The sequence below is a fragment of the Gymnogyps californianus genome, chromosome 13, assembly GCF_018139145.2.
Source record: "Gymnogyps californianus isolate 813 chromosome 13, ASM1813914v2, whole genome shotgun sequence".
In the NCBI taxonomy this organism is placed as follows: domain Eukaryota; kingdom Metazoa; phylum Chordata; class Aves; order Accipitriformes; family Cathartidae; genus Gymnogyps; species Gymnogyps californianus.
In genome coordinates, this window is record NC_059483.1 from 3,501,317 (window position 1) to 3,516,781 (window position 15,465).

At 38.3% G+C, this 15,465-nt stretch overlaps 1 protein-coding gene across 5 annotated transcripts in view; it reads right to left on the bottom strand.

Moving 5' to 3' along the window:
* LOC127021492 (contactin-6-like) overlaps nt 1-15,465 on the bottom strand; it is an 82,925-nt gene that overhangs the window by 36,778 nt on the left and 30,682 nt on the right. For 3 of the 5 annotated variants that reach the window (XM_050904578.1, XM_050904579.1, XM_050904580.1), the window contains 4 exons: nt 9,708-9,892; nt 7,008-7,144; nt 3,434-3,563; nt 2,200-2,350 (listed from right to left, as the gene is read on the bottom strand). In XM_050904578.1, the coding sequence (XP_050760535.1) occupies nt 2,200-2,350; nt 3,434-3,563; nt 7,008-7,144; nt 9,708-9,892 (603 nt within the window). Of the gene's footprint in view, nt 1-2,199; nt 2,351-3,433; nt 3,564-7,007; nt 7,145-9,707; nt 9,893-11,231; nt 11,398-15,465 lie in introns of all 5 variants that reach the window. The other 2 variants (XM_050904582.1, XM_050904581.1) reach the window with 2 other exon arrangements.

The following is a 15,465-nucleotide window of genomic DNA, read 5'->3' on the forward strand; positions in this document are numbered from 1 at the left end:
CTGACTTACTTAGCAATGTGTCCATCACAGTTTTGCTGTCAGAACCGTAAGGGATTAGTATTTCCTTTTTCCCCAGCATTTATAACACAACCAAATGTTAAAAAAAAAAAAAAAAAAGGCAAAAGCTAGTGAAGGAGTCCATAGAGGTTATAATTGCTGCACAATAAAATGGGAGCAGAAATAAGGAAAGCTTTAGTTAAAATAGTTAATCTGTATGTGACATGTCAGGGTTTAATCGTATATATAGAGAAAGGCAGATCAGGTTCCTTCTTTTTTTTATAAGCAAAGATACATGTGTTTTTAGTACTTTAACTAGCTGCATACTTTAATTTCAGCTATACAAATCCTTATTTCATTTTCTGTTTTCTGTCACAAAGATCTCCGGAAAAATACTGTGTAGATGATTTATTTTCTCTTCTTTAAAACCGTGGCATTAGCTCTTTTGTCTTTTAATAATCAAAAAGCCTCATAAATTCTACTTTGCACCAGTGGACACACTGGTAATAATGTTTTGCACACGGAGAGTATAAACACTCTCTCCCTTTGCCTCAGTGTAAATCCTGCTCCTTTTGTTTACTCCTGCTAAGCAGCAGACAGCCTTCTGGGATGCTCAAAAATTACAGCATGCTTATAATTATTCTTAGTAAATTAATACAGAAGCACAAGTAAATACTGTATGCAGTATGTAAGTATTTTTTATAAGCAAATCAGATGGGGAATATCAGGGTACTAGAACCTCAGGATCTAGGCTTACTTCAACTATTTAAATTGTAAGTTTTAAACAGTGCTCAACTTGCTCCTGTTCTCACCAACGTCAGAAAATCCAGAGATTACCTATAGCAAACTGTACACTGAGCATGTTTTCTACATACTGTAGGGATAGGATGCGTCTAATAGGAACGAACAGGCATTTTTGTTGAATAGACCGTACAATGAAAACGCAAATAAAGATTTGACTGAACACTAGTTAGAAAAATATATTTCATCATTAGCTGAGCAGTTAAACAGAAAATAAAACTGCCATTAGTGAAGGGGGGAAAAGTCATTGGAAAGTTCTCTACGTCCCGTGGCATAGATTGCTTACCCAAATTTTTCTGTTTCATTGTGAGTACCTATGTGAAATACTTCTTCTCAGATTTGCACTTTCTTTCACATATATTTCTCCAATTTACTTTTATTTGTATTGTACATTACTGCAATATGGGATGGGAAATATTTCTTTGTGTTACAGTTTTGGATAATGTTGTTTTAATGAATTATAATCATTTTAAGTCTTATGTGACCTAAAATAACCTCCTTGAGCAACTGGTCCTGTGTGCAAAACCTGGTGTTCAATTTCCAGAGCTTTATGAATTACTGATTCTGTTTTCAGTCTTTGAAAACGATAATGTGATAAAACAGTGTTGCTGTTAGATTTGTGAACTGAAAGAGAAGCTGAGAAAGATTACAGTTCTTAGACATTGTTGCCCATTTCATCCGTCTACATTCGTATGTGGAAATACCATCACGGTTGTATATTGTGTATACTATTCACAACTTACTCAAGTCAGCAAGTCGGTTTTGATTTTAATGCTTTACTATTTAATTGACATTAGCATGTAATAATGTAGATGGTCGGTGGCAACTCACAAATAAGCTATTAGCCATCACAGACGAAACGTCAGTAAAGCCCTGCTGAAGACCATGCAACCCCATACCGGTTGGTGAGGGAGTGTACCAGTATGCTGGTCCAGTGGCTAAATCCTGGCTAAACAGAAGAGACAGAGAATACGGAGGCTGATTTAGCTATGGGTTATAGTACAACCTGTACAGCTGCGAAGCAATTATGCTGCAGCCTGGGGGTATATTCCGCTTCCCTGAAGCCTCCACTGATGTCTCCTACATGAAGCTGATTCACTCAGGCTTTGCATGCGGTAAACAGTCAGCTCTGATAGTGTTGCAGTGAATTAACTGCTGATGAACGCAAACGTATGTATCGTACAATCACCCGTGTGTATTCGGTTTGGCTTTGTTCTCAACCAGCTTTATATCTGCAGAACTTCATGGCCACTGCTAAAGAGAAATAGGCCTCTGGCATCAAAGTTTTCTGTCAATGAGCTGTCAAAAGCAATACTAAGCCAGCTGTGTTTCAGTGATGTTTAAAAGATATTATTAAAACAGAGAACACCTAACAATCCAGCAACTGGTTTATGACGGTACCTTTTGTTCTGGCGCAGAACCTCTGAGCCCTTTCTCCAGTTAATAACTGCTCTGGGAGAAGCGCTTGGTTTACAACCAATTGTAACTTCACCTCCAACTTGAACAACAGACATTTTTTTCACAGGATTTTTGGAAAAATCAGGTGCTGCAGCTAAAAATAGAGAAGTAAGAAGAAAGAAGAGCAGAACAGTATGCAGCTCACAAGTTACTAAATGAACTTGCTAAATTCTTCTCTTCGAGTTACATAGTAGATGAATCCAATAATTGCTTTGCTTTTGAGGTTTCTGCAAATGTACATATATATCTAACATGAAAAATGTATTTAAGTACCAAAGAATGGAATTCATTGTATCTTATTTATTATTTATCTTTATTTATGCTGTTTCTAAACTGTCTACCTAGAAACTATCTGCTCTGACAATCTTTCCTTAGGGTTATCTGCAGACTGGGAGAATAGGTTTATCTGCGATGAAGAATGAGGTTCCTGAGCAGAGCTATGTCAGCAGGATAAACATCACACTCCTGATCCCAGCCCCATGTATGCGTCCGCAGAGAGTATTCAATTACAAACACAGTTGTTCCGTGGCTTTCTGTTCATAAACTGGCACTGTTTTCTGAAAATGTGTTTATATTTCCAGTAATTCATGCGAAAATTCACTCTTGCAGAAGGAGAGAACACAAGACCTGTACAACAGTTAGGTGCTCTTAAAGTCTGTGTTTTACTGGTTTCACTAATATTTGGTTGTTGAACAAACTTTATATTTGGATATCCGTAACAGAATACTTTTTAAAGTACAGGAACAAATTCCATTTTATGTACATCTCCGGTAATCATTAATGAGATTACTTGCTACACGTTATTTGTTTTTATATACATAGTTGCCATATGCTCTTTGTTTATAGTTAAAACTATTTTTCCCGCTTTCTGAACGACTTTCAAAAACTGCAGAATAACTATTAATAACTCAAAATACTAAGTGAGAAACAGCATTCATTAAACTTGTGTGTGTGTGATAAAAAAAGACCACGCATGGAATTAGATTCTTCCCCAAAACCAGTCATGAAATAAAATTAAAAAAACCCTTCGCACGTGGGTGAAGAGCAAGCAGCAAAGAAATATCAACAGACTTGAACTGCCAGGTGGAATTTAATCTACTCATTTCTTAATTCCAAGTTTTTTCAGTGAGCGTCCTGTTATACTCAGTACCTGCTCATTTTAGTGACATTTACTCACCTATCACCCGCAACTCAGCATTGGCATAAATGGTATCGTACTTGTTTTCTGCCACACACTGATAGAGGCCAGAGTCTGACATATTCAGCATAGGTATGATAAGAGTTCCATTTTCTATTTGAATTCTTTCCTGATAAAAGAAAAACAAGCAAAAACCATTGACAGAGCCAATGAGTGTACAATCTCAAAGCTTTCTGGCATCACACTGATGCACCTGATCATAATTCAGAAGCAGAAATGTTATTTTCTTGGAAGCAATGTGGATGAATACATCAGAAATATGATGTATACCTCGGCTATATGATGGCGGTTATGTTTTCAGACCTCTTAGCTCTTCAAACTTTTCAAGAACTCCAGGCACATGTTGCAGAGTCATTGCCTTGGGCAGGTTTGCCCAGATGTTCCAGCTGTGGCATGTGTTTCTCTGCATTGCTGAACTGTGAATCTGTGGGTATGCTTCACCATGAAGCAGATGCAGAAGCAGCTACTGCAGGGCAGGTACGGCTGCTCCATGCTGGGAGCCTGGAGCATCTTCCATACGGCTCCGGAGAAGCAGCACCCGCAGCCCTGTCTGGGGGCACGGTGAAGCATGGCCTACCCCCCTCATCTGCTTAGGTGAATCCGATGATGATAATCTAAGATGATCAGAAAAGCTCCATAGGAGACAGAGGTGCTCAAATAATGGAAACATTTCAAATGTCGTCAGATCACAAGACACGGAAAAATGATCCATGGAAAAAGCTCTACTGAAAGCCAACACTTCTAGATTCCTATCGGAAACCCACAGGCAGCTGTTCAGATCAGAGGGAGAGCCTGCTCCTCATGGCTTGCATTTCTATACACACTGAGTTTCTTCGGTGCAATTCTGCTGAAATAGAGGAAACTGCACAGTAGGTAAATTTGGACCAGAGCTTGTGTTTTGGTGTATTAAAAGGAGTTTTAGTTGCTCTATTTTGGCAAATAGAAAAAAGCCTGTTTCATGCTACAAACATAACTTCAAGCTAAACATTTTGTGATTTTACTATTACTAGCCTCCAGAGACAATAATAGCTCCACTGCAAAGTGTAACACTGAGAAGGAGAAGAAAATATGTTCCCCAAAACAGATCAGTTTGGAAGAAACCCACAAACAGGGAATATAAATTCCATCATCAAATGCAAGTCTGAAACAACAGCTATTACTATTATTATTACGCTGCTCCTTTAGTCTGGCTCTCCTGCCTCTGAAGCAGTAATGGGAGCATACATTGTTAGAGTATACACTACAGTCTTTGCTGAACAGCTAGAAGCGTCTAAAATGTATTTGTGAACTGCTAAACGTATATAACCTAACTTGCCGAGTTGCCACAGATAAGCCAGTTGCACAGGCTGTTGGGGGGGATTTCCCTTGCAGTGCTTGCAGAGGGGAGAGTGCCACCTACTGAGCCATGGAGCTCCATTTTCTGGTACTCTGGCTGTTCCTCGGAGGTCTCCCAACCAAGAACTGACCCAGCCCAACCTTGTTTAGCTTGGAAATTTGATGAGAGCACAGCCTGTGGTTGTATGGCTGGTATATTGCAAACTAATTAACAACATTACGCTACTTAGCCACTGTTAATTTTTTTTTGAGGCTCTTGCTACAGATATCTTTTGCATACTTAGTTTTACCTTCAGGCTGTTTGCTATCCTCTCGATGCATTCTATTTTTACAAACATCCTTTGAATGTAAAACCCCCTTCTGAAGCAATACTTGTGTTTTACACATGCTGAATTCCCCACCATTCTCTGCTGGCTCTTTTGAGCTATGCAGACCAAGGGAAGAATAAAGCACCCATGTACACAAGCAGGAATAATGCAGGATGACCAACTAGGTGGTCAGGGAGAAAGGTTTGACAAAGTGTAGACAATATGCTCAGAATCAGCCCCAAGGTGGAAAGCATCTGGAAGGTATTCTTCCTGTGATATTTCCAACAAGCAGGGTGCTGTGACAGACGGAATGTTTTATTACACCTCCCTTGTACTTTCACCTCCAAACTATCCATTTTGTCCATTGAGCAATAACATTCAGCATTTTGTTACCTGAAGTATTCCATCTACAATACACTGTAAGTACTGTGAAAATGTTGGTTGAAAATGTGTCTGTAGAGTGTTTTATTCTTTTTTATTGAAACGATGCAATTGAAGGGTGACAGATTCTAAACATTGCTGTCTTTAAAGAGAGAGAAACTAGATTATCTTGCTTAGGAAGAGGTGACAATGAGTAGAACGATCAGGTTCAGAAAAATTGCAATCCAAGTAAATTCTGGCTAGCCTTCTCAGATGCTAGTCGGGTTCTGTTTAGGACTAATGCAGCAGAAAATCATATGGAAGATTGGACCCCCCTCCAATTGCTTCAAATAAGTACTACTAAGTCAAACAAGTGCTGGTTCTGCAACCCAGCAGGTGCAAATTTGCCCCATATGTTTTGGAAATTATTCTGTACCTGTTATTGCTAGACAGAAATTAATCACAGTATTATTTTTTTCCAACCAAGTAAAAATGCATTACAGATGAGCCATGCCATTTTATGCCCAATAGGTGCTGAACAGATGCTTGATAAAAAAGGAAAACTTGGCCTCAGCAGAATGCAAACGCAGCAAAGAGTCTCTTGCCACAGAAGTCATTCTCCATGAGGTTGCCAATAACTGAAGATTGGAAGATGGATGTGCCAAAGCTTGGCCACCACAGAAGTATAATTATACTGCCTGAAAGAGACAAAGCTGGGTTCACAAAGACCTGTCTACATAACTATCTGATCAGGTTTCTTAAGTGTTTGAGCTCCAATTGACTTCCCCTCTCCTCCTGCGCTCGTACCACTTCACTACTTCCTTTTCCACTTGGTCTTTCTTTTTCCTTTAAGTGAGATTTTTCACTTATTCACCTTTTCCTTATAACTTTATATGGTTTTCTTTAGTCTATTATTCCCCTACATAGCGCCAGAAAAATATTAACCTCAATATTAACTGATTTTTCATAGCTGACTGATTAATTCAGTTAAAGGATTAACATAGCATAAGAATAGCCATACTGCATGAGACCAAAGGTCCATCCAGCCTACAGATTAAGAACAGAAACAGAAGAAAACTGCAAGTTAACAGGCTGATAATTTTGCAATGCCAGCTCTGAAACACTCTTCCACAAACAGTCAGTCAGCATCCTACCAGTTTCCCAAATTACAGACTATGTCTACAAATGTGTTTACTGTTTCTGGATAGACCCTTCTTTCACTAACTATAACTGATATTTTTAAACCCATCCATACCTACTGCTTTATCTTGCAGCAGTTAGATGCTCTTTCTGTAAGATATATCCTATGAAGAAATTGGTGTATCTCTCTCCATATAAACTGGCAATACCATACATTTTCAATAAGATGAACTCCAAGAACCGAGGCTTTGTGGTGCAAAGCATTTACGCTATTATATTTATTTTTATATGTTAACCTTTAATTAAGTTTCTGAAAAAAAGGTAATGCACTGTAAAATTACTATCATGACTAAATCATGAACAAAACAAAAAGATGAGCAAGAAAGCAAACAAGACGACAGGAACCTTACCTCTGACGTGAGCGGCTGGCCATTTTTTAACCAACTGTAGGAAGGGCTTGGTTTTCCTTTTGCCTTACATTCCCAAAATAAACTGTCATAGAGAGACAGAAAGGCATTTTGGATTTTTTTATCCCATTCAGGGAGTGCTGAAAAGAATATGCAAACCATTTTAAGCAGGAGAAAAACTATTTTGCTGGAGGTATGCTGCCATTAATGAACTGAGCAAGGCTAATTAGCATTTGTCCAACATGTTCTTATTATATTGCAAGTGAATTCTGCACAACAATTCCCTGGCATTAAACATCAGGACTAACTTGAAAAAATGTTAGAGACCAAGTGGCTAGTGGGCAGGAAGTTCAGTTTAGATATTATTCATTTTTATGGCCAAAATTTGCAGCAGCAGTGATTTTAGATGCCTGAAAGTCTGGACATGCTCTCTGAAAGCACCGAGACCCCTATTTTCTGAAAAACAGTCCGCCTCTCAAGGTACTTGGATCTGTGTACCAAAAATAGAAATATCAAAATCTTTACTCAGTAGCTAATAAAAAACATGGATTGTAAATATTACCTCTCTGTTTTACCCACATGCCTGAGACCATGGGTTCAGACTGTGGGTTCTTTGTAACATACAACACAAATACTACACAAAGGAATTAGGGCCACTCAGATTAGAATAACACCTTCTGAATGCTTGCAGCACATTGACACAAATTCATTGCTGCGTAAAAGCAGAATTCACAGGAATCACCTACAAGCTCTGTAAACATTCAACTAAGCACTCAAGGACCGAGCTGAGCAGGAATTAGTTTGAGGCAGGCTGACATTTAGAAGAGTTGTCAAGACATAGGTGAATATGAGACCTAGGAAGAACAACTAACACCCGCCTAACATTGGGACAGACCAAAGCCACATGCAAGTGAGATACCAGGTTGCACCCCTCTGCCTCTAGCCTAAGTGGCTGGTGTCTTAACATCCTGTGAAAAATTTTTGGCTGGGTTATTAAATCGTAATCCTGTAGTGTCCATATGTATATAAATATATATACACACACATGTAGTTCTTACATAGAGCAATTTAATTTTAGGAAGAGCATCATTATCCTTTGAGACTAGCAGAACAAGCTACTAAAAAGCCTCCCTCTATAGCATGACCCTGTGGGTAGCTCATGACTGTGCCCCAACAAAGTACCTCGAGATTGTCCAACGCTAGATTAATACAATGCCAACGAGCCGCTTCCCAGAATGGGAAAGTATCTGGGATACAGCTCACCATGCTCAAAAGTGATTCTAATTACATGTCATTTTTATTGCTCTCAGAGCCTAAGGCATGGGATCTAGGTATCATACACAAAGCAGCAGACAGTGTCCAGGAAAGAAACCTTATTTCCTAGAGACAAGCTGCCTACAGAGTAAAAACACCACAGCACAGAAATTAAGCAAGAGGAAGACAATTACATAGATAGTATACCAGCCCACTCCTAATATGATAAAAAAATCTTGTGCAAAAGCTTCATGAGTGCAGTTTATATATTTCACTATGAACAGCTATTAATTAATTTACAAAGCACATTTAATAAGCACATTGTTTTAGATTGTATTAACCGATCATAATTCTGTAATTGCCTATGCTGTTATCAATCATGTCCAGGTAATCTACTGAACTTCATTTTAATCGAACTGCTTGATTGATGTTCTGCAAAAATTAGTGAGCAATAAGAACAAAAATAACCCCCTAAAAGCAAAGAAATAATTAAATATTCAAAACAGCAGCAGACTGCTTTATTCCTGGCATATATCTTGATACTAGCCAGGCTGCAGGAGACTGGTAGCTTATCAGCAAAGCCTGCGTCTCTTCATTAGAAGAGAGTTACTTAAAAAAAACCCAAACCAAAAATACTTGCCAAGGTCTTCTCAACAGATGTTAATTGTAGGCTCAGTCTAGCTTTCTGTAATTTTTTTTTCTCACTGTTATATTTTATTTTTCCTTTTCTTCTGAAAGATTTATGAGGTAAAGATCTCCCTTCTTATTCATGTCAAAATATGTTGCTTCCCCTGGGTATTAACAATGGGACTAAAGAGCACATAATTCACCTTGACTATGAGGGGCCGCCACATGTGACCTGGATCACAGGAAATTAATGCATGCGGGAAGGGAAAAGGAAAGGGAGAACAGTTTCACAGAAATATTATTCTCCACTTTTAGACAAGGAGGAAGGAAAGGGAGGCAGTGGAATGAGTTTCCCCTCCTTTGCCCTCATCTGTTTATGGAGCACTACAGTTCAGCTAGAATAGGAGGTGAAATAATCTTACACTCACATGAAACAAAAGCTCATGAATCCTTCCCTGATCTGCATCTGGGGCAGCACAGCTTTATGCTGCTGTGAGCTATTGAGAGTAAATCTTTTTGCCTGCCCTTAATGCTTCATGTAAATGTACCAGGGATTTCTTTCTGCCTCTTATTAACCTTTACAACTTCATCATGGCACAGCCCACATTTTCAATCTGAGTTTTAATGCAAAATATCTTTATTTGCCGAGGATGTAATTCAGTGAAGGTCACTGCAGACCTCCAATCATTTTTTAATCAGCTTAACCTGAACTACATTTCGTATGTCCAGTAAGGGGCTAATAGACTTCATCTACAAAATACATCTGAACGCCATCACGCTCTGTAAAAAGAAATAAATGAAGAAATTAATCCATCTGCTTACCATAGACAAATAATTGACCTCTTGCAATGTTTCTTCCTCGAATGTTTCCTGCAACACATTCATAAAAGCCTTCATCTTCTTGCTGAACATCTGGGATTTCAAGAACTCCTTTGGTTTTGTTGTGTTTGATTTTCTTTGTCAGTGAGTTTCCATCAGACCTCTTCCAGCTAATACTAGGGACAGGACTAAATAATTATATTTCATTAGAGAAAAAGAGAGAGCATTTGTTATAGCAGAGAGAAGATAATGTGAAATCCTTTCATAACAGTAATAATATTTAAAAAAAGAAATCATTTCTGCTTAAGCATGACATACAGAGGTTCATAAGACTGAGATTTTATAACCCTTCCAGTTTATTTAGGGGCACAAGTCCAACAGTTAGATGAAGTCCTCAGTCAATTCTATGATTGCTTCTTCGGCTAATTTGGATTTTCATTGCAGTAACTCTTACTTAGGGCTCAAGCCTTCTTTTAAACACTGTGACACTGAAGCAATGACTTTGGAAGTCCAAATAAACACCATAGAAGCACTGAATTATTGACTGGTTTTCAGAGCAAACAAATTCCATGTAGCATTAGAAGTATTTTCACACCTCAAAATGGGAAATATTGGACAAGAATTCAAAGGATCTAAAAATACCAATAAATCTAGGTATAAAAAAATGGGAGCCAGGGTAGAGGAGGGCAGACAGACAGTTGAGCAAGGAAGTGGAACGCATGAGACATTGAGGCTGAAAGGAGATAGAGACAAAAGAGAATATTTCTTGTTTCATGTTTTCTTAGCTTTCTATCATTTTCATTTATATTTGGATCAATGTATTTATACAATAAAAAAAATAGTCAAGTGTGAAGGCAGCTATAAATACTTCTTGGATTTCTGGTAATATCACAAACCATACAAGCCTCACTTTCATGAGCTATTATGTCACCAAAACACTTTGAAATATTAATAGTCTTGGAGTTCACAGTCGCTTTCTGTTTCTGCAGGCTGAAGGAAGCTGCTTTTTCTAAGCAGACGAGCAGTTACGTTTTGAACAGCTTTTTACAGAGGCTTTGGCTAAATGCTGACTTCTTTTCCATTGGAAGTAACATCAACAGCAAACACTCTGTACTGAACTTGAAAACATAACTTTCATGGAAATTAGAAGTGCACATTGCCCTTGTCTGCCAGTCCCCAAGGTCTCTGGCCTGCAGTGCTGACTTACAAAGTATTTATTCCTTTTTAGCAGAGGCTATAACTGCTCACGCCTTAAATTATTTAGGTCCCTGGTTCAAATCCTTGTTTATTGACCAAAGAAATCAAGTGACAAATACAGAATGTATGAATTAGTTAACACAGGTAAGTTTAGGCCTAATTTCTTCATTTTGAGTCTGTGTGGCTATGATGTTTGCAAGTTCACCTAAAGCCAGAAGAATCAGGACCCGGGAGAAGTGTGAGTACTGAGCAAATGACACGGATCGAACAGCTGGGCAGGTGTTAACAGAGTAACTACAAACATAAAATCAACAGAAATAGAGTACGTACAGGACAATCTACAGCTAGACCACGCTAACGTACAATGAATAACAATCCCATAAATTCGCTTAGTTCAGCTTGAAAGATAGGTCAGGTGCACTGGAGGTCTGTAAATGTTTTCCTCATGCTGGTGGGAGTTCAGCTGGGCAAGCGAGCCTCCAAGCTGCCCTTCCCCCTGCTCCGTAAAACAGAAAGTCATAGTCCTGAGACCACAAATTTAACCAAGAGCTCTCTAAAAGCTATTTAAGCAGCATAATAATTTCTCTAGCTACTTTACATTTTCCACCATAACTGAACTGCCTGTGAAAATGGTTTGGAACTGTAAGCAATTTGCTCCAGATTTTGGTGTCAGCTCTGCACTGATATGTATATATATGGATAACTCATATATACATACACACACAAGTTGTGACTCTTACACAACCTCTCCAATACAGCTGAACAATTTACTACAAAAGAGAGACTGGGACATGCCAGACATCATTAACCAGTGAAAGAGCAGGAAAGAACAACTGAGATTTTACTCTTGTATTTCCCATTTTGTTTCAAGACCTATATAGTTGTTTAAATTCCAAATCTTTTTGGACAACAATAGTTGTCATCATCACCTTTATTAATTGCCCTTCACTGAGACCAAAACCTATTTCAGATGCAAACTCATTTAATATTATTCCTTACTAGGAACTTTAAAAGGGCTTGTCTGTTTTTCTCAAATGCACTGGTTGGTCTGTTAAATGGTGCTGTCTCCTCCACAAATCTTGCATGATATTATTCATGCAGAATTTCTGTAAACCAAGTTACTTTTAGTTATTTAAAAGAAATGCAGCTCTAGTGCAGAAGAGGTCTGTCCCACAATTGCCATGCTCTAATCAGGAAAACAGCCAGAGGTATTTTGCAGTAGATTGATACAGACTGTTGATGACACGAAGGAGAGCATGGCTGACTTTTAAAATGCTATTGCATATTAAACAGCGGGTGAATAGCTACTGTCTAACAGAAGCATGCAGTGCATTGAATGCCAGAAGCATTTAACTACTTTAAAGGCATCTCTTCTGGATTTTTTTTTTTTTTATAATAACAAAGAGATTAAAGGAAACTAACAGCCATATGGGAGAAGAAAAACAACAATTAGATGCATTCATTCATGCTCTGCTACCTGAAAGTGCTTCATCTAAATATTTCCTATTCTATTAGCCATTTGTTTTCTCTTAGTACTGACTATTCATGAATAAGGAAAATCTGCACTGACACCAAGGCCAGAGGCAGGGCTCTGTGGAAAAAGGCCCCTTCTGTCAACTTGTCAAGTCAAGTTTACCAAGGTTTGAGCTGAAGATGCTGTCCTGTTTTCCTTATCCACCCCACATACTTATAATGACATCCTTGGGGATGTTTCAAGGCAAACTTGTCTCATTTTTGGCCAAACACAAGGGTGTTTGAAATGCACTCCCTCTGATGTTAACTGTAGCAGGATGACATAACAACCTCAGAGTCTGGTTCATCAACTTTGCAGCGTTTCCATGCATAATTGCAATAAATAGTTAACAGCACTTTGTTCTCCTGCCAGGGAGTCTTGCACCAAGTGGCCTAGTTTTATCAGCAGAGGGGATTAATTTGTCAGGACAGCAGCTCCTCATCAGCCTGAGCTATAGGTTAAATAAGCAGACAGCAGGAGGATCTGTAGCTCAGCCATGTGCCATCATCCATAGGAAGGACCTTCGTTATCACAGCAGCTTGAGAAGATCTGCATTTCTTCATCATCATAGGATTTCCAGCATCTTCAGTCACTGTATTTCTCAGAAGACAGGTTTTTTTGGCTGGTTTCACCTTCTTCTGATGTTAGTTTACATTTTTATAACCAAATCTCTTAACAGTAACTATTACTACAGGCCATGTGAAACCTTTCAAGGTAAAAAAAAAAAACCTGAATTTAAATTTAAAATTTACTTCAAGGAAATTGCTTTTTGAAACAAATTATCTATTTTACAAGTTAATGCTTTAAGATGTGAAACTGTCCTTTAGGTACAGGTATATATATACAAAACATAGTGTGATAAATATAGCCTCGTGAATTTTTGTAGGATTATGTTGCATAACCATATTCTACTGAAGGCCAGTATCTGACATTGCTACACAGCCCAGTACCTTCCCATGCAGATTTGGGGTGGTCCTGCAACTGGTGGGTCTTCTTTTTCGTTTAGTCACTACCAACAACCAGTTTAAAATAGATAACTGCTTGGGGCTAAAAAGTTTTGGAATACATAAAGAAACAATGAGTACACTTTTCAAATTTATTACACTTCATAGACAAAGTCTTGCTTTCACCTGAGTAAATAAGAAAACAGTGCATAAATATAAGAGTGTCTTTGTACATAAATCTACAGTTTATTTGAAACCTTCAGAGCATCTAGGAGCACTAATTTAATTTATCTTCTACCATACAGGTGGCAGAATCACAAAACCATAAGTTACTAACTCAGAAAGAAAAAGCGATAGAAAATATTTTTTGGTTGGTGACAAGTCTTGTCACACTGAACATGAAATTAATTTGTCTGCAGCATTACAGCCCACACCAAGATGAAGGTTCCACCTTTTGCAGCAAAGACTCAACAGCCAGATGATACATTGCATCTGTGCCTCATCTTTCGTCCTATGCATCTGAGGGCACTTCACAATAAAATTAAATCTACAGCTTCAGTAATGAAGACCATGCCTAGTTAAACAAATGAGACAAAGCTGAGGTTTGAAAGCTGCTATCATGTCTGCATCAACTGCTGACACAAGGAAGAATTAGGATCCAAGGGACATCATAATTAAAGCACTCAGGCTTCTAATCATCCTGATGTATTACTTGGGAAACAGCAAAGAAGCAAAGTTTTCTGAAACCTGGTATCGTGTCTCATTCTCCTGCAGTCACAAGCCACTCACCTTAACTAACGTAAGAGGATCTTCCAGAGCTGCTTGCTCATCCCTTAAAGTACAAATCTTAAGGTATGAGCTCTATCAGGAATGTGGGCTGAAAATAGCAAACTTCACCTGTTGTGGCAGAAGTCATTCATATATATATGATTTTAGAATCCTGTAATTGATCCTTTTATAGCCTCCCACAAACTCCCTTGAGAATATACTAGAATAGCCATCTAATGAAGAAGTGAAGCCTGGTATTTTTATGTAAGTTCAGTAAAGATGGTTATTTGGAACCCCCTTGTAGCTGTGTGATTATCTACTTACACTAACAGCCTCTAGAAAAACCCTTCCCTGAACACATTTACAGGAACATGTGGGGTCTTCCCATGAAAAATGAATATTCTGGGTTGAAAGAAATCCTGTTTTATGTTATTCACATATGCTCTTTACAACCTCAGCTGGCAATGGCCCATCTGCAGGGATTCTGAACAGATTATTTCCCTATCTTTGAGAAGAGAATGAAGAAAATTGTAAAACAGACACAGTTTAATAAATGTGTGCACCAGACATGGAAACTACTTTGCTTATTTTCATTCCAGAAACTGTTCCTATTTGTGCAACAGAAAAAAGGTATTTTGGAAGAAATCTAGAGAAAGCAGCATAGTAACTCTACTGAACATAACTCTTTCCATGGTAGTCAATCCCCTCAAAGACATAATGAACAATAATTTAGATGTATGGCATGATTAATATAGCTTGATCCAAAACATGACTTTTAATACTGGCATAGTATTAAACACTGTCAACATAATGAATATTAGTGCAGAACACAAAGGTTCATCTCTTCTATTAAATTGCCACAGGCTGCAGTATTTGAAATAGTCAAACTACTATTTCATATTTCAGTTTCCCCTCTTTTAAAGAATTAAGCATAAGGTGCGGGTTTTTTTTTTCCTGTTTAGATTCCCCATGCCAGTCATCAGATAGTTGCATGCTACTTGCATTCCTTTTTGCCCATTTGTATTTCCATCACAGTGAGGACTAATAAACTTCAAAATCTTCTCTACTATTCATGGTCTCTGTTCTACACAATAGGATTCAGAGTCAAGAGCTGGCCCAAACGCTTTTGTCCATTCGGGATCTATCCCTCCAAACCCTCTTCCCAGGAATCCATACTGACTCTTTGGCCCCCTTACATTTATTTTCCTCAAAACAAGCAAGAGTTTATGCCTGGGCTAGAAGAGCATTTGTGAGAGTCAGTCACAATATTTTCATGTAAAATGCAAAAAGAGCTTTGCAACAGAGCTATGTGGAATATACCTACCTCTGGGTGCCCCAC